At 34.6% G+C, this 25,861-nt stretch overlaps 2 protein-coding genes across 8 annotated transcripts in view; one reads left to right on the forward strand and one right to left on the reverse strand.

Moving 5' to 3' along the window:
• The first annotated feature begins 407 nt into the window (after nt 1-407).
• Nucleotides 408-2,000, forward strand: LOC113042541 (protein phosphatase 1 regulatory subunit 17-like). Its single transcript, XM_026201471.1, has 4 exons — nt 408-464; nt 1,346-1,430; nt 1,652-1,774; nt 1,870-2,000. The coding sequence occupies exons 2-4, from the start codon at nt 1,361-1,363 to the stop codon at nt 1,938-1,940; spliced, it is 264 nt and encodes an 87-aa protein (XP_026057256.1). The 5' UTR covers nt 408-464; nt 1,346-1,360; the 3' UTR covers nt 1,941-2,000.
• An 84-nt stretch (nt 2,001-2,084) lies between these two features.
• pde1ca (phosphodiesterase 1C, calmodulin-dependent a) overlaps nt 2,085-25,861 on the reverse strand; it is a 70,013-nt gene continuing 46,236 nt past the window's right edge. For 2 of the 7 annotated variants that reach the window (XM_026201464.1, XM_026201470.1), the window contains 14 exons: nt 23,750-23,863; nt 21,991-22,173; nt 21,604-21,670; nt 18,520-18,636; nt 18,008-18,148; nt 16,747-16,847; nt 16,532-16,660; nt 15,662-15,763; nt 15,371-15,491; nt 12,491-12,572; nt 12,284-12,404; nt 11,515-11,687; nt 9,762-10,112; nt 2,085-3,155 (listed from right to left, as the gene is read on the reverse strand). In XM_026201464.1, coding sequence (XP_026057249.1) covers nt 2,992-3,155; nt 9,762-10,112; nt 11,515-11,687; nt 12,284-12,404; nt 12,491-12,572; nt 15,371-15,491; nt 15,662-15,763; nt 16,532-16,660; nt 16,747-16,847; nt 18,008-18,148; nt 18,520-18,636; nt 21,604-21,670; nt 21,991-22,173; nt 23,750-23,863 — 1,966 coding nt within the window. In that variant the 3' untranslated portion in view covers nt 2,085-2,991. Of the gene's footprint in view, nt 3,156-7,145; nt 7,485-8,498; nt 8,556-9,761; nt 10,113-11,514; nt 11,688-12,283; nt 12,405-12,490; nt 12,573-15,370; nt 15,492-15,661; nt 15,764-16,531; nt 16,661-16,746; nt 16,848-18,007; nt 18,149-18,519; nt 18,637-21,603; nt 21,671-21,990; nt 22,174-23,749; nt 23,864-25,861 lie in introns of those variants that run through there. The other 5 variants (XM_026201466.1, XM_026201467.1, XM_026201469.1 and 2 more) reach the window with 5 other exon arrangements.

Here is a 25,861-nt window from a genome sequence, read left to right on the forward strand (position 1 = left end):
CCTGTCAATAAACAATGTCCACATTGTTTTCCATTATTATTCATTTCCTCTTATTCACGCTCTCAACTATGGTAGTCACGAGCTGTGGTGAGTGTAGATGTGTAAAATTATGTTAAATATAATTAGGCTATTTATGATGTGGTATATTTAAATTATATATGGATGCACTTAAAATGAAAACCAAATGAAGTGGGAATAACTGAAGACATAATCTTAACACACTCCATTTTACCAAACCTCACCTTCATCGTGTTTGAATCACTGCTTAAAGTGTTGAAGTTGTTTCATTAACCTCGATGACGTGTGTTCATGGAAGCTGGGATGATTGACACATGACAAGGGCCTCCGTCACCATGACAACAGGCTCTAAAGGAGACAGAAATAGAGGAGGCCCCTCCTCCTGAAGTACATAACCCCTGTCTTTGATCTGGCCTGCACTCGCTCTCCATCTCTGCTGCACTGAGGTAAGGCCTCGCTCTTTCTTATAATTCACTTATTTAGTTCTTTTCTAGATTGAAAGATAAATACAAAAATATTTCAGAAGATGTTAATTAATTAAATAATAGTTTTAATAGTAAAATGTTTGCAGTATATAATCAAAGTTTTTTTTTTTGAGTATTTAAACAGGTATTTTTTTTTGTTTAATGTTTTATAATTTATTACCATTTTATATATATATATATATATATATATATATATATATATATATATATATATGTTATTTGTTACTTATTGAAATATGATTTATTTATTTTCATATATATCAGATAAATGTTAATTGATAAATTCAATTAAATGTAATTTGTGTTGTATTTTTAATTTAATTTTACTGAATAAATTAAGTTTGGTCAGAATTGTATTTTTATTAAAAAATGTTTGACATGCTTATCATATATATATGATTGTTGACCTAGCCTCAAATGTAAATTTTGCACATCTTTAATTGCATTGTCATGTATTGGCATATATATATATATATATATATATATATATATATATATATATATATATATATATATATATATATATAAATATATATATATATATATTGGCATTTTTTGGGGGGGGGGTATAAACGTGTAATTAAACATGATAACAGTATTTTGTAAATTTAATGTGATGCATTTAAGTATTATGCTTTGACATTGGATAATTAAATTAACTATAATAATATTAAATTCAGAGCCCAAAGTGAGAAGCTGTTTTGCTGAATTGGTTTGCTACCATTAACACATTCAGCAAATATGCTTTCCAGTAAATATGACAGAGCCTTTGTCATGTATATGAGTGTGTGTGCATGTGTGTGTGTGTGCTGAACACGAGCTGTTATCTGATACCTGAACAGACTGCTGTGGGGAGCATGTCCACTGACTGTGTGAGGTCACTCTCAGACAAAGCCGAACACACACTCACCATGCACGAACATCTCTGTGAGTACCGCAGCCTGCTTTTCAATGCTTTTTTGCATGGATATCTGCATGCACAAATGTTTTTTTTTTTTAAAGGAAAATAAATATGTAATGACAATAAAAGGGTCAACATTTAGTGGAACAGTATCCAGTGGGAATAACAAGGCGTAACAGATGGCGGCAGTCTGACTGATGCACACAGACCAGTTTTGTGAACCTGTCTCTGAAATGTTTTCCTGCAGATGGGAAGGCTGAAATGGACAACCAGAAACACAGCTCCAAGGAACATCAGCAGGACAAACCGGGACAGAAGAAACCCCGCAGAAAAGACACTCCGGTACTCAACAGCCCTCCACTCATACCAGGCAAGTCTTTGATTTCTGTCATCCTTTCCATCAATCACCCTCACGCCCTGTCCATCCATCTCTTTGTCTCAGTTCTTTGCGCTTTTCTTTCACAGGCGTGAGACTGATGAAGACAGAGGCTCAAATGATTCATCAGGAGGATGAGGAGAAGGAGATGACGAAGTAGATGTCTTTAAAATCCTTCAGTTTTCATTCTTGTTAATGTTATTTTTGATTGTTGTCTGAGCCTTCATTAAAGGTTTTGCAGATATTTTTTTGCGTTGCCATTTCATCATTTGAGTGTTATATGCTGTAGAAACACAACTTGCAATGATGCAAAGAAATTTTTTTTTATTTCCAACATGAACATCAAAGCATAATAATTGGAAAAGTGTGAATTTGGTGCATGTGTTTTATTTTTATGTCATACAGACAACAGAGACGATATTTATCTACATTAACCTGCAAAACTTCTATATTAATCCTGAAAGTGGTGCTTAACATAGTATGTACATGTACAGGGGTTTTTAGTATGGATTACGCATGAACAGCAGCTTACATTAACTGGGTACATTTCAAGACCCTCAAAATCAAAAGAAGAAATGTGTCTGTGTGTGTGTATGTATACATTTTTCTTTTGATTTTGAGGGTCTTGGAATGTACATATATATATAGCGTTTGCTACATAATTCTCATGACAATTTAAAAATTTCTGATTTTTTTTAAGTATTCATACTTTATGGTAACATTTATTGGAGAGCCTTAATGTTGATTTACCTCTTTTTTTTTGTTATTTGTATTACACTATTTTTATATGGAATCAATTAAAAGCATACATTAAGACAATGTGCATCACAACCGAAAATAAGAATGAAAAAAAATAAAATAAAAATAATTTAAAATAAAGCACAAGCTGTCTTTCCTTCCCAATTGTTATCATGGTTAAAAATCATAATAAAAATATTATATATATAAAATTAAAATGTAAATAAAAATAGATTTTGTTTCTATTTTAAATTAATTCAGTTGTTTATTTATTATTTTATCTATTTATTTATCTTCTGTATACAAAACTGTAATAAGAATCATCAGCAAAACTGCTTAATTCTGGAAGTCCTGTCTTCATGCAGAATATAATTTTTTGTTAGTTTTTTTTCTTTTGACTTTCGGTTGAAACAGCATCTCTCAACTCCATCAACAGTGCAGAACAGACAGAAATGTGCGTGCTATAGATGGGGTCACCTCCCCCGTCTCAGAGAGATGCTCTGTAGGTGTCTGGCCCTGCTACGGGGGTCTGTGGGTTTGCGGTCCTCTTTCTGCATGCGGGAGGGCAAGTAGGAGTTGGCACAGTAACTGGGTTTCTTACTGTATCTGACCAGGTGGTATTTGCGGCGAGTGGCAGCTGCAAAAAACAGAGCAGATTCTTAACAACCATTCTGTTAATGCAGCTTCTGTAGATATTTAAATCAAAATGAAGACTCAAACCCGTCATCTGAGCCCTTTGAGTAAAGATTTATTGTCACAAAAGTGCAATTAAGGAGCATCAAAACAAGCATGATCACATGACCACACCTGCCTTATGACTGATTTTTTTTTCTCTTTTTAAAATAAAAAAGTAATGAATGCATCAACAGACATTAATGTAGAAAAAATTATACTTTGGGACGTAATAAAAAGGTAAACAAAACAATGTGTTGTTCTCCAAATGTGTTTGACTGCAGTGATGCAGTACACTAGATAGCCAACAGATGGCAGTACAGCACTATATGATTTATGCTGCTAGCTCACTGCTGATCAGAGCATCCTTTCATTTTACTAATAGAAATTGGTCGAATTGTGTCAGTGTTGGAGAAGATACACAGTACATGAAGATAAAAAAAAATAAAAATAAAATAAAAATAACAATAAAATAGCTTAGTTTTGACATTGAGGTTTCCTGGCAAACACATAACTGAGCTGAACACATTGACAGTTACTAAAGCAGAACTAAACACACTTATTAAGGCAGAATCTCACTGTGCCATATTTACTCATAAACTTCAATATTCTATAAATGTACAGCATTTCACCTAAATAATCATACATTCTGAGCCTATGTGTGCTTACAAAAGACTTCAAGACCTCAACACCTCAAGATCTGAGAGGCAAGACATCTCTAAAAACACAGTTATAGTCAGAGAGCGAGTGTGTGTAACTTAGTATGTACTCATTTCATCCAGCAGGGAAGTTTCTTAATCAGTATTTGTGTTGTTTTTAATTTCAAAAATATCCAAACATTCTTAAAGACTTTTCTCCTTTTAATCAATAATTTTAATATATATATATATATGTTTGAAAAAAGAAGAAAAATCTTTAAGAATCTATCTTTCTATATCTATCTATCTATCTATCTATCTATCTATCTATCTATCTATCTATCTATCTATCTATCTATCTATCTATCTATCTATCTATCTATCTATCTATGACATTGTTCTATCTGAACAATACTGATTTAGAAAATGATATTTGCAGAATGTCACCAAGTCTGTGCTTGAGGAAATTTCATCGGAGGGGAGGGGCACTGAGCAAAATTAAAAACAGAACAAAATGATATCATTACTACATTTATAACATTTTATAATGGCACAGTATCGACCAATCGAATGAGTTTTCAGCTTTCACAGCTGAGAAGAGCAACATGCTGCCATTCACATCTGAGTGGACTCTCCAGTAAAATCAAAACGATGAAATCACATCAGTGTCTCTTAGATATGAAGAAATGATGGGTGATGACTCAGAATGGAGTCAGAAGAGGACAATTAAACAGGAAAGATGAACACATACAACAAATATTCGATGAACGTCAACAGAGAATAATTCACAAGGATTTGTAATTAATTATAGATTTAAGGCAACGATGCTTCTTTCTTTTTTATCTTTCATTTTGCTTTCCAACCAATGACTCATAAGAAGTATGCATGAATGATGGCTTGCAATGACCTCCAGATAAATGGCATACAGACATTATAATCATCTTTGGTTGAGGCAGCAGAGACATTTACACAGGATTTTGCTGCCTATTTATAACAGCCTTTTTACAAGGAGGCCTTTTTTTTCTTATTTTTCTTATTTCCTTTTTTTTCTGCATTTTACAATTTATGTATGAAACTGATTTACAGAGATTCACATGGACAGGTGCATTATACTTTGAGAAGATGAGCGGCACAGACAGGGACATAAATACCTCGCTAGCACAGTGAACTAAAGTGTAATATCAGCACCTGACAGAAGATGCTCGTGCTAAAACATACGTTCTAAACGTTCTGTTTCTTCTTTAACCAGATTGAAAAATACAAATAAGATTCCTTTTATTCTCTGTCATAATTCTCTAAGAGATTTGATTAAGCATTAATAGTACACCTTCCTACAATTAAGCTATTTTGTTCATTGTTCATACCAGATTTCCCTATAAACACTTCATAAATAATATAATCTGTTATATACATTAAATACAAAAATAGAAGAACTCAAACTATATTCAAACTATAACCTAATGTCAAAATAATTACATTTACTGCATTTACTGGTTTGAAGAGTTTACAATGTTTGCAGAGGTTTAATTGGCCCATCGTATTTGGCTCTTAATAACACAGAAATCAGACAGAATTTGTTATTTAAAAGGGCAACTGTACTGTCATTCATTTTTAAAAGAATAGTTCACAAAAAAAAAAAAAAAAAAAAAAAAAATGAGCTCACTCTCAGGCCATCTAAAATGGGTTTTTATCATCTGAACAGATTTGGAGAAATTTAGCATTACATCACTTATTCACCAATGGATCTTCTGTAGTGAATGGGTGCCGTCAGAATGAGAATTAAATTACAGTTAAAAGGCCTTAATGATGGATTTGATTCCTTACAAACATCCACTTCACAATAGGTGAACTGATGGACTGGAATGATGTGGATTATTGTGATGTTTTTATCAGCTGTTTGGCACCCATTTACAGAGAGGATCCATTGCTGAGCAAGTGATGCTATGCTAAATTTCTCCAAATCTGTTCTTGTGAAGAATCAAACTCATCTACATCTTAATTTTCTTTTGTGGATGAATTATTCCTATTATGTAGAGTGGGGTTCAAAAATCTGAAGCTAATCTAATATTTTTTTCCAATTTAATGAAAAAAAAAAAAGTATTTACCGTATTATTTTCATAGCTTGGCTCATCCTGCGACTTATAGTCAGGTGCAACTTATTTATCAAAATTAATTTGACATGAACCAAGAGAAATTAACCAATAGAAAACATTACCGTCTCCAGCCGCGAGATGGCGCTCTATGCTGTTCAGTTCTCCTGTAGTCTACACTGAAGACATAGCGCGCCCTCTCGCGGCTGGAGACGGTAATGTTTTCTATTGGTTCTTGGTTATAAATAAATTAACTTATAGTCCAGTGCGACTTGTATGTGTTTTTCCTCTAGGCATGACATAGTTTTGGACTGATGTGACTTATACTTAGGTGCAACTTATAGTCCGAAAAATAGGTATTCAAAAAATGTTTCAATTACAATATACTTAATGTATTAACAATTTTAATTAAAAGTTGAAAAGTGTACAAATTTATATTTATTCCTCATTTTACATCATATATATATATATATATATATATATATATATATATATATATATATATATATATATATATATATATATATATATATATATATATATATGCGTATATAATTTTTTTCCTCCCCCCAAGAAAACCCCAGATTTTCAATGTGGCTTCAGACTCTTGGACCCCATTGTATAAGAATTAATTTTCTTTGTAATTTCACAATATCCAGCTGACGTGTACATATATATACGTCAATCATTGGAATAGTTTGTCAAAGTTATGCCAAATTGTGACAGAACTGAACTATTTGTGTAAACAAATTTCTATGATCAAAGTGATGTTGACAGAGGATACTGGCAAAGGATTATGGGTTGTTAAACTATCAATCAAACCCTCAGTCACATACATGGTTCGACATCAAGAAGCTCTTGAAAGCATTTCAACAGAAGAACACACATGATGGAAACTGTACAGTATATCAACGCAGAAAAAAAAAAACAGGACGACAGCAACATCAAATTTACAACTAACAGAAATAAAAATAAGCAGTTCTTCAGACATTCTTTGGACGCGGTAACGACGGCCTGGTGAAGGTGCTCTGAGGGACTGAAGTTCTTTGAAGTTCTCTGCTCGCTGTCTGTGAAGGTTTGGTGCTTCAGCGGTCGGCAGATGTTGCGTTGTCTCCAAGGGAAGAACATCTGCTGGGGTTGGTCTTCATCGACTCGACAAGGGACACATTTCATCTTCATGCGTGTGGTTTGGATCCAACAGTTTCCAAAAACCACCGTGGCACCATGCATTACTTTTTTAAAACATCCAGTATGCACCAAAGTCTCAGTTCTCTACTGGTTTTGTGTACCTCTGAACCAAAACCTGAAGTATACATCCTCAAAATCAGATGTGAATTAAAGAAAGAATGAAAAAAAAAAAAAACGTCAGAGAAAGAAAGATCTGATTTTAAGATGTGAAACGTCCTCAAAAAAGGAAAAGATGAATAATAAAAAAATAACCACCAGGTGACAGCACAGTACAGGATTTGGAGTGCTGTTAGTTTGCATCAGGCGCAGACGCAGCGGCTGCAATGTCTGCCAGTGAAGAGGGCGAGATCCCACAGTGACTGTGCTCGTCTTCTGAGTCTGCAGAGGAGAGCAGATATTTGGCACATTTAGAGCTTCATTCCACAGCTCTGACTGATGTCTGACAGGGGAATGAGGCGCTACGACAAATGACATGCCACGTGTTTACAATCAGATGGAGGAATTGAACTAACCACATATATAAAGAAAATCTTTGTAGGTGAGTATGTACAGTAGAACATCCTATCAGGTGATTTTAAAGGTTTCATACAGATTTTTTGGAATACTTCAATTAAGAATGAGAATTTGGTCATGTCAATTCAAACCCATATGATTTTCTTTAGCGGAACACAACAATTTTACAGAATGTCTGTTCTTTCATAAAAGTAAATTGAATTGGAAAAGTGAATAAAAGTGAATTGGGAAGGGGCTGTCAAAGCTCAAAGCAAAAAAGCACCAAAGCAGCAATTAGAGCTCAGTTTAACATCAGTCAAACAGAAGTATTGTACATAATGTTACATGGACTGCTATTTTTCTGGACCTTTTTTCAGAGCAAGAGCCCCATTCACTTTACAGACCAAAACGTCTGGGACATTGTACCTGAAAGAAAGCCAAAGAGGTTTGGAACAACACAAGCCCAAGTGCACTGATTGATTTTTGGGTGAAATGCAGTGGTGAAAGAAAATGCGTGAAGATGTCAAATCAAATCACCATGGGGTTTTCTGCCAATCGTCCTGATGAGAGGAAATGAACCTAAAGTAGCTCTCCTGCTGATGGCGACTGAATCCCATTTTACATACGATCTGTTCTAAATAAGAATGAGCTAGGGAGTGTGTACCAAATCATAATATGCTAATATAAAAATGATGCCAAAGGTGACCCGATAGCAAACTACTTCCAATAGATTTTGTAGCCTCGTCCTCATTGGTTAAAACATGGACAGACTTGTAACTGCAAACTTGTCGTGTCATGCCTGGTTAGGACACAGTGCTGCAAATTTAGGTTGCTAGTATGCAAATTAGCATTCAGCCGCTATGTGATGCCTACAGCAGTTAAAAGAGATGATGGAGTTACCGTCCGATCTCTTGCTTTCACTGTCGTCACTGTCAGGAGAGTTCAGTTCCTCGTTCCCTGACATCCAGATAAAACACAGGTCACTAACTGAGTCCACTCAGGGGAAACAAACAATCAGACAAACAAAGAAAAGAAAAGACGAGCGCTTATCTAACATAAACATCCATTTGGTCGTTCTTTCTGGAAAAGTGTAAACTCTGTTGTATCCTTTTCTAGCTCTAGTAAAACAAGTTTGACAAGAACATAAATGCATATGCACACAGAATTCAGCATACTGCAGCACACAGCGCTTGCAAAACACAATACATTGCAGAGTGCAACACTAGTAAGTAGTATAAACTAGTTAGTATACTTGCTTGAGAATGTTAAACACTATACATTGCATGACGCTCTACACACCGCACAGCACACTGTAAATTGTACAGTACAGAATACACTATAACAGGTAATAACATGGACCAGTATGTACACTACAAAATGAAGAGTATACTAATGTATATTTAAAAGAAAACATTTAAAAACAAAGCCACCTTCTTTCCAACATAATTGTTTGTAATAGTTTGCCTGCGATTGTGCTTGGTTACAACAAACACAATAGTACGCAAGAAAAAGTGGTAAAGCAAGAATAGTCGTTTATGGTAGTGAGTGATAGAACTGTTTATACGGTCCCACATTTATACATTTTGGAATACTGATTATTAGCATAGTATGAGAACTTTGTCATTATCACACTCTACATATTCTGTACACAAAACTTTTTTTTTTTTCATTTTGAGAAAAAAATGTGTTTGTGTAAATTACAATTGCATAATATTTTTTTTTAATTCTGAGGAAATATTTTAAAATAGATTTAATTTGGAAAATACATAAGTTATTTAAATTCAGCAATTTCGTTACTTTTCTTTGGGCATTGGATAAATATATAACAATAAACAATATTATTACATATTTAAAAGATTGTTTTTAAATATTAATGTATTTTTTGGCATCTGCTAACAACAAGCCAGTATATGAATATCATTATTGATTTTGGCCATTACCACTGGTTTACATCATGTGCATTTTTTAGCAACATTATATACAGATGTAATGTCAATAATAATAATAATAATGATAAAAATATTAAAATAATCAAAACCCATATCGGTCAACCACTAGTTTATATCATGCATAAGTTAAAGCCAAATATTGGTCAGTAAAGGTGTTTAGGATTAGTAATAGTTTAGGATGAGTAAAATCCAATGTAAAAACTTTGACCCTTACCGTTGTGTGCTCGCTGGCTGTTGTCCGTGTCACTGCTGGTCTCGGGCTCTTTGGCATCGGACACTGGTGTTTGAGCCCCATTCACCCCCCCTGGGTCTTTATTGCCCTCTTCCTCTCTGGGCTGTTGCTCTGTGGGCTCCTTGTTATCGCCTGTAGCATCTCGATCTGTCTTTGAATCCTTCTCTTGTCTCGTGTCTTCCTTCCGTTTGTCTTGAGATTTCACACTCGGGTCTGTGTTGATCTCGTCTTCTTTTTGAGCATTATCGCCTTTGCTGTCACTGCTTTGTGTGTCTGTGTCGGTTTTATTATCTTTCTCCTCGTTCTCTTCCTGTTTGGCCTTCTCTTCCAGATCTAACACAGACAAATTCAGTTCATCATTACTGGCACTGTGAAAGTGAGGTCAAATTTAAGCATGAAAGGTTACAAATATGGGATATTCGAATTCTGAATACACTAGTTGTGACCCTGGACCAAAAAAAAACTGAATAAATAAGCTTTCCATTGATGTATAGTTTATTAGGATCTGACAATATTTGCCAGAGATACAACTATTTGAAAATCTGGAATCTGAGGGTGCAAAAAAAATGTAAATATTGAGAAAATTGCCTTTAAACTTGTCCACATGAATTCTTAACAATGCAGATTACTAATCAAAAATTAAGTTTTGATATGTTTATGGTAGGAAATTTACAAAATATCTTCATGGAACATGATCTTCATTTAATATCCTAATGATTTTTGCCATAAAAGAAAAATCAATACCGTAATTTTGACCCGATATTGCAAAAAATATATACCCCAGCGACTTAAGACTGGTATATAAGACACAACTGTTTAAAAGTTTAGGGTTAGTAAGAATTTTTACTGTTCCTGAAAGAAGTTTCTGATGCTAACCAAATACATTTTATTGAGCTATATTGTTAAATAGTATAGCTATTTAAAATGACTGTTTTCTATTTTTTTTTTTTACATCTTAAAATGTTATTTATCCCTGTGATGCAAAGCTGAATTTTCAGCATCATTACTCCAGTCTTCAGATCTATAATCATTTCTGTTTATTATCAATGTTGACATTTTTTCATCATTTCTGTGGAAACCATATTTCTTTCAGCATTTATGTGGAAACCATTTTTCTTTTTCATTATTTCTATGGAAACCATATTTTTTTTAGTATGAATAGAATGTTCCGTTCTCCAGAATTTGCCCTAGTATGAATAGAAATGAATGAAACAGGAAGTCTAATGTGACCGCAGCTTACCAGTATTGCCAGAAAACATTTCTTTGAAATGATAAAGCATTCCTCTGAGATCAGCTGTCACATTCTAAATCAATCCACACATGTACTGTAGTCAATCGTGATTTAATATCACAACATTTTTCATCTACAGAATCTGTGCCAAAGGGAGATCTAGATTCATGTTATGAAGATTTATTTTTGTTTATTGGTTAAGCCTGAGCTCTTAAATCATGTCTTCATATTGAATTCATTTATATTTCTGAATGAAAGCTAGATTTTTACAGGTTTTTAAGAGATGAGTGGTGCTTGGCCTTACATACTAAGGAAATGCAAATAATTGCCATGATATTGCTATACAACTGATAAGTTGTAACAAAATAGCCAAATATTAATATTTTAGGGGTTTGTTTGAATCCCTAACTCTTAGCACGAGCGACAGGAGCAAGCATTACTAATAATCTACAGCACATCATCTCGATTTTTTTTAAGTGCATGTGTATATGTTTGTGTTCATACCTTTGGTAGCCTGTGCTTTCCATTTTTCTCTGTTTTTATGCACTTCCTCATTCCATGTGCTTTTGAAGGTCTTAAAATCGACAGCGCTTATGGAGCAGTTCAGGGAAGGGCCGCTCTCCGAACCAGAGCCTCTCACAGTAGAGCGTTTACCGTCCGACGGGATGTTATTCAGACTGCAAAAACCCACACATAGACACATAGAGTGAGCATTTATTTAGCTTCCAGTAAATGTTTGTCTTTAGATTACACAGGAGTACATCACTTTTAAGTGTAACATCATTAGCTGATGAAGTTTCCGTGATTTCCAAGAGTTTCCGTGAATAGATATAGTATGTGCGTCCAAATACTACATTACTCACCTGACACCCAAGCGTTGTCTGGTAGTTCACACATTATGACCTCATTCAAGTATGACTTTTCCAGATGTTTAAGAATTAAAACAAATCATTTAGATTCAGATCAATTCGCTGTTTACTCATTCGGACTAATTTGTGAACCACTTTGACTGACTCACTGAGACAAGAACAGATTTTCATTTAAATTTTAATTTACACAAGCGCAATGTCTAGTCGATAAATATGTTCAATTTTAGCTTTTCAAAGGATAGTAAGCTCAAGTTTATAGTCTCTTAAGCTCACCAATGTCATATTTATTGATCCAAATACAGTAAAAACAATTGTGAAATGTTACAACTTAAAATCATTTTTTAGAATAGAGCTTTAATATTTTAATAGACCAGCTCTGTTGCCGCCCATTCATTCGTCCTCACCTGGAGCGTCTGAACCCGGCCAGGCCGGAGGGTGAGGCTTCTTCGATCAGCGGAGTCACGATTTTCTCAATCATGTCTGTCAGCACAGTGAAGGTGGGTTCCACGATGAAATCAATGAAGCCTGTTTGGGAAGTGAAATGAGCATCATCACACACAGACGTGGGTATAACATTTACTATTAAATCACACACAAGCTTGATCACTCACCGATCTGAGACTGGGCCACCATGGTAGACTTGCGATCACATAAAGGAGAGAAAGGAAGTCCAAGCTCTGCCTCCTTATCGCCCTAAAACAAAAAGAAGAAGAGCACCAGCACCAATTAACATCTTACCAGGTAAAGATTTCTGATTATTAAAGTGGTCATATCATAGACTGTCAGTATATCTTTAGTTGGACCTCAGCACTATTTCAGCACAATTAAAGTCTATTAAACATAAAATTAGCAGAAGATATGAAGTATAACAGTATATTATACCAAAAGTACAATTGCAGGGTATTTTTTATCAAGCACACAAATATGTAAATGTATTTGTAGTATACTTAGCTCAAAATAAATATATTTCAAATACATTTTATTTACTCTGTGTATGCTAAAATTGCCCAATTAAATCATGTTTTCACTTTTTGTGCATAATTTTCCAGCTTATTTGGAAATGACACAACAAAAATATGCAGCTCACAAGTTATATTTACTAATTTCTCATATTTAATTTTACTAACACCATTGTCTTTTTTTCTGTAAATTTAAAAAGCACCAAAAATAAATGATGAAAACAAAGTAAAAACTTTTATAATGTGACACTGATACAGTGTAATACCATATATATATATATATATATATATATATATATATATATATATATATTATTATTATTTTTTTTTTTTTAAGTCTAAACCTTACAGAATGGATACTGACTTTTTTATATATATATATATATATATATATATATATATATATATATATATATATATATATATTGATAAATTAGATAACTTATTATATGACCTCTTTGGTTACTGACCAATCCATAAAAAATAAAGCTTTTGGTTTAGGTTTCAGTTCATTTGACCAGAACGGAAATCCCTCGTGTTCAGCTCCGCTGCATTCTCATTATTCTCTGAATCAGTCCATAGCACTTCATTTACAAACATCAGATAATCCTGAGAAACAATAGCTGTAATTATCTTTGCTATGATTGTCTTTTGACCAGATAATACAGCTATGACCTCTAAACAACATATCTCCTATACAAGTGACGTTCCTCTGGATGTTTTGCCAGTCGCACTTTTCATAGTCACCATTAATTTCCTGCGCAAAGCTGAACAAAATTTCCTTCATGACTCTTAAATCGCAATTGTAATTTCTGGGGGTGATTTACCTGTGATGAACTGATCATTTATTAGCTTCAACATGTCAATAAATCAAAGATTTAATTTCACTCTTGTAGGAACACTAAGATGGGACCGGTGTGATATCAAATCAGACAATGGGAAGTTAATTGGTTTGGCACTGTGAGGAGATACTCATCTCTTAAAAACACCACTGTGTTTGGATCAGAATTAGATCCGTTCTCATTTAGCAAAGAAATTGAGCTCTACTTCATTATTTATTCAATCATACAACAAAAAAAAAGTCCTAGAAAGCAATTCTGAATGACTTTCGACATCTTCATAGAGATGCAAAAGCCGATGGCATAGAGTGAAGCAGCAGAGATTCAAATGTTGAGGTTAGAATGCAAGAAATGGATGTTTAGAGGAGATTAATGGGATTTTTACAGTGGACGTTACAGGCTTGGAATGCTAAATAAGATTAAGACTCAATTCGAGATTAGATCAGAGTGCTGATGACCACAGAATAGGAATATGGACGATGAAGTGAGAGAGCAACAGATAGAGAGAGAGAGAGAAAACTCTCTCACTGTATGATTGAAGAACTATAAAAACGTCTACAGGACACTGCTCTCTGCTTCAGACAGCATAACCACAGGCCATTCACACCCCGCCTGATGCATACTGCCCACAAAAATAGCAAGAGCTTTCTCCAAACTTCAATCTGCGGTCTGATTGTGAACACAATTTCCGGGAGTCAGGGTGCTCAGGGTTTTTATAGGCCCACTGGGAAACCGAGTTGTGTTTACAAGGTATTGGGCTGCTGCAATGATGAGCACTTCCTAGAAAGATGGATTTGCAAGGTTTTCGACGAATGAAATTCAAATCAGAGATTTGTTCGAGGCACTTATTTGGTTGCTAGTAAACAGGATATTCTCGACGACAACTGTGTATTTTATTTTGTTTACATAAATTTACTATTAGTCTATGTAGTTATGCAGCATTTATTCTAATCAAATCAGAAAGGAAAAATAAGAAATAATAATTTTCATATGGAAATACAGTATATTTTTTTGTTTTGCATTTGCACAGTACAGTTTCAAGACAATTAAGGGCATTTTTTTGTTGCAATAAATAAATAAATCAATCAAATATCATTTTAATAATTAATAAAATAATTTAACTTGTTTTTGTAATACACACACACACACACACACACACACACACATTATAGTATAGTTTAAATATATTTTACTTTTATTTATTTTTGTTCACTAAACTAGTTAACAAACTGAACAATACAAAATATGTTGTCAATGTTAATTTCAAAATTTATTAACACATTAAAATAGAAAGTCCGTGTCTGATCATATTATTAAATGTGAGTTAACATGATTGACAATGAGTAGTTACATTTTTATTAACTAATGCTAACAAAGAAATAAATACTCTAATAAATATTATTAAATAATGTTTTTATTATTAAATAACCTCTATTATATAAATAACCTTTAATCTTTATTTTTATATTATTTAAACAAACAATCAATTATTATTTTTATATTTTGAATTTAAAATAACAATCACAATACATTTTATGGTCTTAAAAATAGGCTTTTTTGTTTACTTGTTGTCAGGCAAAATACAGAATTTGTTATTTCTTTCTTTTGAGTTCATGAAATATGCCCCAGAACAAGCTTTGAAGAGATTTAGATGCTTTTATAATTATTATAAGAACTGTCTCGGGACACTGACCTGCCTGAAGAACTCCTCCAGCAGTGAGGTGGTCCAGCGGTGGTGCATGTTCCAGTTTTTGGCAGGGTGGCTGATGTCAGCGGTGTGCAGTAACAGGGATAAGGCCTTGGGTTTATCAATCCTGCAGAGGACAGAGATGTTCAGCCCCTCAGAGCTGTTAAAATCACTCTGTCCAACCTCTCATTATGTGGATATGAATATCTGTAGATGCAGAAATGTTTTTGCGTGAACAGTGTGTGGTTAGCTAAAGCCCCTCCTCCTGGTTACCCTGATGTGTGCGACCGCACTTACGCTTCAGGCTGCTGCAGGAAGTTCTTCATGGCCTTAATCTGCTGGAAGTGACAGGACATGTCAGTGGCCAGGACCATCTCGACCACCAGTGCCCGCAGTTCTCTGAAAGAAGGAGACATTTTCAGGATTGACTTTAAAACAGGTTACGTTCAGTCTTCTTATGAAAAACCTGTTATAATGTACATGGTTCTTAGGTTGATTCTATATATAATATTATACTTATAACTAATAGCATATTAGTTACTTATTAATTGCTAGATTCTATAAAGCAGGGGATTTTTGAAACTAGGGTCTCAAGGGGGTTGGTGAAAAAAAAATGCATCCAAAAACAACTAATAAAATGTATTAAATTGTGGCCAATAGTGACTGTTTCATTCTGTTTTCTTCTGGACGTCCTGGTCAAAAATCATGAGTACAATTACTATTATTTTACTTTACTGACAGTCATCGTTTTATTTTCTGTAGGTTTATGCATTCTATATTCCATAGGTTTACACATCTAAAAGCCAGAAAACAATATACAGAATCAAATGAAAAAGGAAATATTTTTCAGAACACATTATAATATATATATATATATATATATATATATATATATATATATATATATATATATATATATATATATATATATATATAAAATGTAATATATATGAACTATATATGAATGTTATTTATTATTATTATTTTTTTTGACACTATGAAGTATATCTTTTATACATAAATTATATTTCAATTTCAAGGGCATGATCATATTTAAGGAAATGGTGCACCAAAATGTTTGAAAACTTTTTCTATTAAAGCACCAGAACTAAAATCAAAGTTAATTGTGCATATGTTGTCCTTTGAGGTTTGCAACACTTTTCTAACCTCCAGTCATCTTTCGACAAATTGAAGAGGATGTTCATTTCATCATCTTCCTGCAGGAGGCGATACGCAGCGCTAACATGGTGGTTCTCCTGTACGGCACGGTCATTGTATAGTATGGCTGTGTCGGATCTGTCAAACACACATTAGTTCTGTTGAAGACCGCTGATGTATTCGCTTGCTGACTGAATGATGACAGGGTTTAATAGCAAGAGTACCTAGTCTGTATGTGGAAGTTGTTTGTGGTGCCGGTATGTTCGTAATCGTGCACAGCAGCAGCGAACAACATAGCAAAGATCTCCAACTCAGTTAACCAGTGCTGGAAGAAGTGAGATAACAAGATGAATGCAGTAGCAGCAAAAAAAATTCAATTTTCATGGAAGTGTTTTGATACAGCCGGTTCAAACTTTTGGGTATATTGCTGTTACAATGTCCATTAGGCCAACAAGTGAAAGAAATTCTCTCTCTGCTAATGCTGTAAATTATACAGGACAGTAAAAGAACCGAGACATAGGAGTAGGAATCAGACTTTACTGCTCATCCAGTATATATACGATTCACCAAAAAGAACCGGCTCTAAAGATTCATCTGTTCAGAAATCAGACGACTCGTCACTCAGTATACGTATATCTGATTCACTGAAAAGAGCTGACTATTAAGAATAATTTATTCAGGAATCATCCTGGTTCAAGAGAGTTATTCATTCAAGAATCAGACTACGCTGGTCAACCTGTAATTTATTTGATTCACTAAAACGAACCGACTCAGAGTCATTTGTTCATGAATTAAACTACACGAGCTGTGCATGTTTGTTTTAATATGCAGACTGTGAGGAAAGCAACAGATGGAAATTTCATACGAACAGAAGCAAAAATATGCTAAAATAATCGCTCCAAACACCATTCACTTCCAATGAAAAACTCCTTATCAGAAAACGTAAAGCCCTATTACCTGTTCTTTAATAAATAATATTGTGAAGATAAGCATGAAAGGAAATGAAATTATATTAGTTCATTATTCTTCTGTGCATAACATTATCTTACATTAACACTAAATCACCAAAGTGCCAGAATGACTAAAGAAATCATCAGCGGCGTAAATGCTAGGGGGCAAATCATTTGTCAGCACGGCGGTGTGATGTCCACACATCACAGAGAGGTTAATGAGCCCACGGCGGGAGTGACAGGAGCGTGTTTTGAGGCGTCGAGGGAGATTAACTTCCTATTGATTGGTATACGAGCAGCATCTACTTCCTTTACAAGAAGCCCAACCTCAATAAATACCTCAAGTGCAGTGTCAGGCTTAATAAAACATACTTCACCGGCTCGGTTCAGTAGAAATAACAATAATAAACAACAGAGGGGGCTCGATGTACATGATTATTTTACCCAAGCATACATAAGCATACACAAATATTGCTTGAATCCACATGGTCTAGGACTCCTTTTTTTGCGAAGGATGTTACAACCGTGGACTTACAACCATGCCGGTCTTGAGCAGGAGGTAATGCACTGTCTGGGTGACGTCTGCGGCGTGGATTAGGTTGTGGTAAGGGTTTCTGTGCTTGCCGTAGCCCACCTCCAAGGCCTCCACAAAAGACACCAGAGCAGAAACAGGGATCTGAGGAGACATACAGTGTTTCAAACAGCCATCTGAGTGAGGATGATCATCTGGACTTTTCTATTAAATGTCATTATGACATAGCAAATGCCATTTCAAAAGTGTTTGTACGTATTGGTAAATACAAAAATACATTTGGCAGTATTTCTCAGGTTAACATATTAGTTAAAAAATTGTACGTGGAAAATAGTGCTTAAAGAATCGAATTAAATAAAAAAGAAAATCTCATAAATAATAATCAAATATTTTTAAAACTGACCAAATATGCTTTGTATTTTCCTGTTATGATGTTCTCAGATCCACAGATATCACTGAGGAAATCAATTTTAAAATAGTGTACTTTTAATAAAAAGAAAGTGAGAGCACCCTACCTTAAAGCGATTGATTATGTCATATCTGGTGAGAAGTTCATAAAAAATAAATTTCAGTGCATGATCTCCGCTGGCATCATTCAGTGTGAAGACGTCAAATGACCACGTGTCCACATGCTAGACCAACAGCAAAAAAAGACATCTTTACCATTACCATCAAAATATTAACTGTATTATTACCAATCCAAAAGTTTGGGGTCTTATGTGCAACAAGCCTGGATTTATTTGACCAAAATTATAGTAAAATCCTAATACTGACTGATATCTATTTGAGTATCATTTAAAATGTAATGTATTTCTGTGAAGGCAAAGTTGAACAGCATTTATTTGAAATAGAAATCTAACATTATTAATGTGTTATTTTGAAAATAGAAGTATTAATTTCATTCAAAAAATAAATATCTTCTTGACACTACTTTGTGTATAGCAGTGTATACAGTATAGCTTTTAGTAACTTCCTATAGAAAAGAAAAATCCCTTAGTAGATCTCTTTGCATCTATAAAATAACAACTGAAACTTTATTTTATGAAGCCTATAAATGTGATAAGATGTTCACAGTCCTGGAGCCTCAGAAATCGCTGCTTTTACATAATGTAGTAATACCAGCCTCATTTCTTTTTTTTATAACGTATAAATTACTTTCACCACCCTTATAAACAGGGTCTGTGATGAACGATGTGTGATTCTATGGTTGTGCATTCCAATCCTGAGTCATGAAATGAACATCAGTAATAATACAGGAGATTTGGTCTACGTTATGGCCGCCTGTGGTTTATGCGTTCTGGATTTTTCTCTCTCTCTCTCTCTCCTCCATCCACTCTAAGTTTGACCCTCCGTTATTTCATCTCATCACTTTCAAAGAAAGTTCTGTGAAGGTTTGATTAGTTGGTTGCAATGAACATTTGCAAAATGCTGCATTAAATATTCACATCCTCAGATTGGAATATTTGTCCTGCACTCCGTCTAAGTCACGGCTGAGAGCTTTCAATAGCTTTAGGCTGTATGTGGAGATATATATGCAGATTCACGGACTGCTGTGAAATCAAGAGAGAGAGGCCGAAATCATGCTGCAAAGCCACCAGGACATCCAGTACAAACCTGCTGCCTCATTTAGAAAACTTAACTCTTACAATCAGATCTGATCTTAAAATCTGTGCATTTGAGAGACTTTTTTTTTTTTTCACAAGCATGCATTAATTACATATTAAAACATATTGAACACAGAACAGTTACTGTAAACTATAATAATATTTCACAATATTACCGATTTTAAGTATTCCTGATCACATAAATGCAGTTTTGGAGACTTCTTTAAAAAATATTAAAACATGTGACTCTACACATCTTTAGAAACGAGGTCTGGACAAAGCGGAAGGATTAAAAACTCTTTATATAAAAGGAAGCCGTCATTCGTTTCAGCTTATTAACTTCATTTTCTATTAAGAAAAGGTGGACAGAGCCAGCAAATTACTGCTATTGTTTGACAAGAACGTGTGAATTAGTATTCTGTTACTTATCCTTCTCACCTAGCAGACTTTATACATTTACCTGCACATAAAGCAACGAGAAGCAAATGGACTCACTCAAGGGCACAAGAGTTATAAGGGACTGCAGGAGATCTCTATTCCATTTCCAAAGTTTGAACCTTCGCCCTTTGTCATAGCAGCCTTGAGGCTTAACCACTAGGACACCACATTATTCTGTTCATCTGACTTTCACCCGCACACCTCAGAAAAAGGTTTGTGCTGTGTAGCATGTAGAATTTAAATGGGGTTGGGTGTTTACAAATGCTGTATGTTCATAAAAATAGATGTTTACTCATAGTACTCAACAAAACAGAGGCTATGGGTAAACGCATAGATTTTTTTTACATCTGAAGTGACCATATTGCACACTTCTTCTGGTTCATTTGACACAATAAAAGGATTAGTAAGAGTAGAATATGATATGATATTTCATCACTTTTAGAATTTTAGAATCACAATAGGCAACAGAACAAAATAATATTATAAAAGATTATAGATTTATGACTAATATGACAAAAGGGAGTAACTCTAAGCCGTCCCGCCACAAATTGTTGACATCAAAAATGAATGAGAAGCTGATAGGAGAACAGATGCGGCTGATAACAGCTCTGAAATGGCATTCATGATCGAATCACAGCAGATAACTGGATGTATAATTTAGACTGTAATTTCATGTGGAGAAAAAAGGATGCAAATCAGCATATTTCTGCATTTGCCTAATACACTAGCATTCAAAAGTTTGGAGGTTGGTAAGTTTTTCTTATGTTTTGGAGTCTCTTGAACACAAAAGCTGCATTTATTTAATCAAAAACAGCAATCTTGTGAAAAACTATTGCACTATACCTGCTTTCTGTTTGATTATATTTTATTCCGGTGATACAAAACTGAATTTTCAGCCTCTGCTGAAAAAATCATCAAACCATGCTGATTTGCTGCTCAAGAAGCATTTATCATCATCAATGTTGAAACCAATTAACATCTCAGTGGAAACAGTGATACTTTATTTCAGGATTCTTTGATGGACAAAGATAAAAAGAAATCTTTTGTAACATTTGAAATGTCTTTATTGTCACTTTTGATCAAGTTCCTGCTGCTGCTTTGCTCAACAAAAACTTTCATTTCTTTTAACCGTTCAATCTTTCTTACTGACCCATGTTATACACATCAGTATATGATTTAGATTCTTTCCACAGACATTTAAATGAATAAAGTGCGTGATTTTGTGCATTTGTGATAAAAATAAATCTCTGTTGTCCACATATGCTGCATTCTATTAGACAACCATCTGAAAAAGAGGAACCGCGCGTGTGTGCCAGGTAACCCAGCTGGCCGAGGGAAAGATCAATTGTGCACTTCGGTTGATTAAACAGGGCTGTTTGCCTGGAGACGGTTTGATTTTGCAATCTCCCCCTTGTTGTTTCTCACATAAGCTATTGTGCATACAAAATGTGTCGCATTCACACATCTCGCATTCATGCTGTGACCAGGTTGTGCGTGTGTTTGTGCATATGTGCATTTGAGGTCACAACCTAGAATCTGATTGGCTCGTTCCATTACCTTCAAGGCCGTGATCACGCTGGGTGGATAGCTCAGCCCCACCATGTTGGAGGTCCGTCGGTACATCCTGTCAGAAAGAGATAACACACTCCTGTCAGTGTGTGAGAGCTTCTGAGAAATGAAGAAGGAGGATATCCCTTGTTTCACTCTGGATGTCCTTTACATTAATATTTTAGGAGCATGCAGTGTTGGAAATATGAGACTAGACAGGAAATGCACAGCAGGGTCACAGGTCGGAGTCTTGATCGATCTATGAGTCAGGCCCTGCTTAAAATGTATCAGCTCTTTATCAGTTCTTCGAAGGTTTCCATCTTTTACCCGTGGGATGCCTATAGGGTTTAAATTAGTTGACTTTATACCGTAAGCTTTGGAGAAACCCTCACACACCTTTCCACAAATATCCCTGCTTGCACTGCATGCACGATGCTGCGAAATCGCGGCTTCTCCTCCGACCGTCTCAACATCAGCCCCATCTGACGTGTGAAAGTTGACGCCAGCCAGTCGCGCACTTCTGAGGGAACAGAGTCAGACTGGATGTCACTGAGCTCATCTTCTGTATCCACCAAGCGCCTGCAGGAACACACACACACACGCACAGAGACATATAAGACACGATTACGGTCTGAAGACACTAAATGGGTAAGTCATGTCACTTTCGATCATGTCAGATGAAATTTCAGCCAAAACGCCTTTGAGCAAGAGTGATGGAAAGAAAAAGATATACAATTCCACTTCAAAGACAAGGGGAATACAAACTAACATATCTGATCACCTAAACATAACTTACATATGGAAAACCATCTCCACCACAAAAACAAAAACAAAAACAAAAAAATCACGTTTTGATAAATAATAATTCTAAGATAAAACGTTGTTACTGTGACAGAAAAAGTCTAAATTCTTTATAAGATAAAGGACGAATTATGACTCAATTCAAAATTGAAATACTGATAATTATGACAAAAAGTCCAAATTGAGAAAAGTCCAAATTATGAGATAAAAAGACATCATTTCGGATAGTTGACATACTAAATGATAATTCTGATACAAAAAGTCCAAATTATGACGTTATAATGAGATAAAAGACGAAATTATAAGTCAAGTCAAAATTATGAGATAAGACATCATTGTGACATTTGAAATTGACATACAAGATAATAATCCTGACGCACAAAAAAACTAAATTATGACATTAAAAAATTTAATTGGATGTCAAAATTTTGACAAAAACTTAAAATTGGCCATCAAAATTACAAAAGAAAAAGTAATAATTGTGACTAAATTGTAACTGACATACTAACTCATATTTATGCCAAAAAGTCAAAAGTATGAGTTAAAGTCATAATTATGATAAGACGAGTCAGAATTATGACAGTCAATTATGACATAAATTAGACTTTCTCATAATTATAACTTAGTATTTCATAATTTAGACTTTCCATAATGACGTATTTTTATGTCAAGCCACATGGTGCTGAGAGTGGATCACTGAGTTGGTCAGAAGAACTCTAGTCTGATTTAAGATTGAATCACTGAAACTGGTTCTGTAAACAGAATCAAATAGTTCATTCAATATAGCATTGCTATTTCCCTCATGAATTCTTATGAACATGCTGAAAAGAGTGAGGAAGGATATCAAGACTTTTTGTTTATTAATTTGGTATGCTATTTTTATAAAGTTAAGATATGGGAAACCCAATATGGCACACAAACTTTTATGAACTATAATTATGATACTTTATGGCATTTTGCATCCAGTTTGAAATCTGAAAGCTCCAGTCCCTATTCATTACAAGTGCATAATTTTTTTTTTTCCTTTTTAAAAAGTATATCAAACAGGTTTGGAAAAACATAAGGGGGAGCGAATGATGCAAAATTTAATTTGGGCACATTTCCCTCTCAGATGGTTGCCAATGTTTCCATTTCTGTCTGAACAACTGAATAAAAACACATCAAATGCTGGAGCACTCATGGCAGTAAGAAGACATCATTACAGAGCACATGCAATCCCTCTCACAGAGGTTTAAGAGCAGCTTTAGAGATTAAACACACTCTAGGAACAACATATACCTCTGACCCCAAACTTGTTGGTTTAATATTTGCCAAATAAAGACAGGGAAATTCACAATGTCTGTATTGTGCTTACCTTGTTTCTTCAATGTAGACAGATTCCAAAACGGATGCAGCATATTCTAGGTTTTTCTTCAAGTCGACAACAGAAGCCTCACCTCTCTCCAACTGTTTCACCAAACATCTCAGCCTGAAAAAAAAAAAAAAAACTTTTTTAGGAAAAAGTAGTTTTTGGATTCAATGGCTTGTATTTAACTGAACAGGGCAGTGGAGAAAAAGATAAATAAAATAAAATAAATTATTTTCAGTCTTGGATACCGAGTTCCAACAGTGCTAAAATCCATAAAATAATAATAGCTATGCAGTGAAATGCCTGCTTTGCCTTAGTTTAATGTCCTCTTGTCCCCCACCCCCCAAATATTAGCAGCATCAAGTCTCGGGCACCATGGCTATAATTCAGTGAATAGTCTGCATCACTGTTTTGTTTATGAGCCACACACAGTATCTCTGAAGTGAACTATGATCTTCAGTCATGTGGACAGAGGGCCAGATCATAAGGCCAAACGTCCCAGGTGTGTGCAGCAGAGATATTTTTCTGCATCGGTCTGGGTGATGAGGTGCATGTTTGCATGAATGGAGAACACAGGAAACACGTTTGACCCAGTTCCAATCCCAAAAAACTGGAGTGAGCGAGCCAGAGCAGCATGCAGGGATGAGACAGAGTGAAATAAGGCAGTCAATCTACTGTATAAGATGATATTCCAAAAGCACATTTAGGAAGATGCTGTTTTTTAACCATTTTATTTGACACTGACTGTAAATGTATGGTCAAAAAAATACAATGAAAGTTAATTGGAACCAAAACTGGTAATAATTATTTTTTTTTAAATATTGCAGTGACGTTTTTTTTATTTTACTCAAGTTATAAAGTCACAATTGTGGAATATAAATTTGCAATTGTGAGAAATAAAGTCAGAATCGGGAGACATAAACTCACAATTTCTTTTGGATTTTTTTTCTTGCAATTGTGAGTTTGTATCTTGCAATTTTGATTATTTTTTATATTTTTTTATAAGTTATAAAGTCTAGTTGTGAGGAAGAAAAACAATTCTGTTACATATCTCTTAGCTCGCAGCTGCGAGTTAATATCTCGCAATTCTGACTTTTCTCTTAAAAAAAAAAAAAAACTATATGTAAACTCAAAACTGTAAGATACTGTAAAAAGTTGCAATTACCTTTTTTATTTTTTATTTAGTGGCAGAAACGGACCTCCATATAAGGGTGAGTAAGGGCTCGCAGAATAAATGTTTTTGGGTGGGCTGTCCCTTTAAATAAAAAACTTTCGGATTTATTTTAGAAAAATAGTATGGTTTGACTGTAAATGCATAGTTGCATGAAAGCAGTCTTGCAAAATGCGTCTTGATACACTGAATTACTTATTTTTAAGTTTGGTTAATTAAATTGAAGCAGTCTTTATTAATTGAAAATTTGGGAAAATTACCATTGAAAAATTTTAATTAAATTAAATGATATTTCTGTGGCATAGCCATGATACTGAAAATAAAATGAAATTGGAATTATAAAAAATACACATTAACAAATCTTGAGAGTGATCAGTTTACAGGTTTACAGGTATTTACATATTTAGTCCATTTCTACAAAAAAACGGACAACTTGTGAGTCTTCCCTCAATGATCTCTTGTCCTCTGTCTTCAAGTGGTCGGCAGCTGTGTTATTTGAATCAAGTGCTCTCGTTCAACTGAAAGCGTGACGTCAGAAGCAGGGTCGAGGACACGCTGTTTGAACAATGTTATCAAAACAGGCGAAGCGGAGCAGAAACACATTCCGCTGGTGTCCCCAAGGAATCCCCTCCTTCAGACAAACACACAATCGATGCCGCAAGTCAATGCCATCCCATTAGAGGATTAGTACTTCCTAGAATCTGTCCAGAGCAGAAATGATAAGAGCAAAAATTCTTTAGACATGCGCGTCTGCTCGGCCACCACTGCACAATGTATGACCTTTCTAATACAGAGAGAGAGTCAGATTAGATGCTTATGATTAGACCATTAAACCACGCCTTCCATTTCAGATTGGGAGCAGATCGGATTTAGACAGCATGTTTCAAATAGGAATGTAAATGTGTTTTTGTCATGATTTGCGAGCTCGGTAATGTCTGTGAACAGGA

This window comes from Carassius auratus, chromosome 24 (genome assembly GCF_003368295.1).
Source record: "Carassius auratus strain Wakin chromosome 24, ASM336829v1, whole genome shotgun sequence".
In the NCBI taxonomy this organism is placed as follows: Eukaryota; Metazoa; Chordata; class Actinopteri; order Cypriniformes; family Cyprinidae; genus Carassius; species Carassius auratus.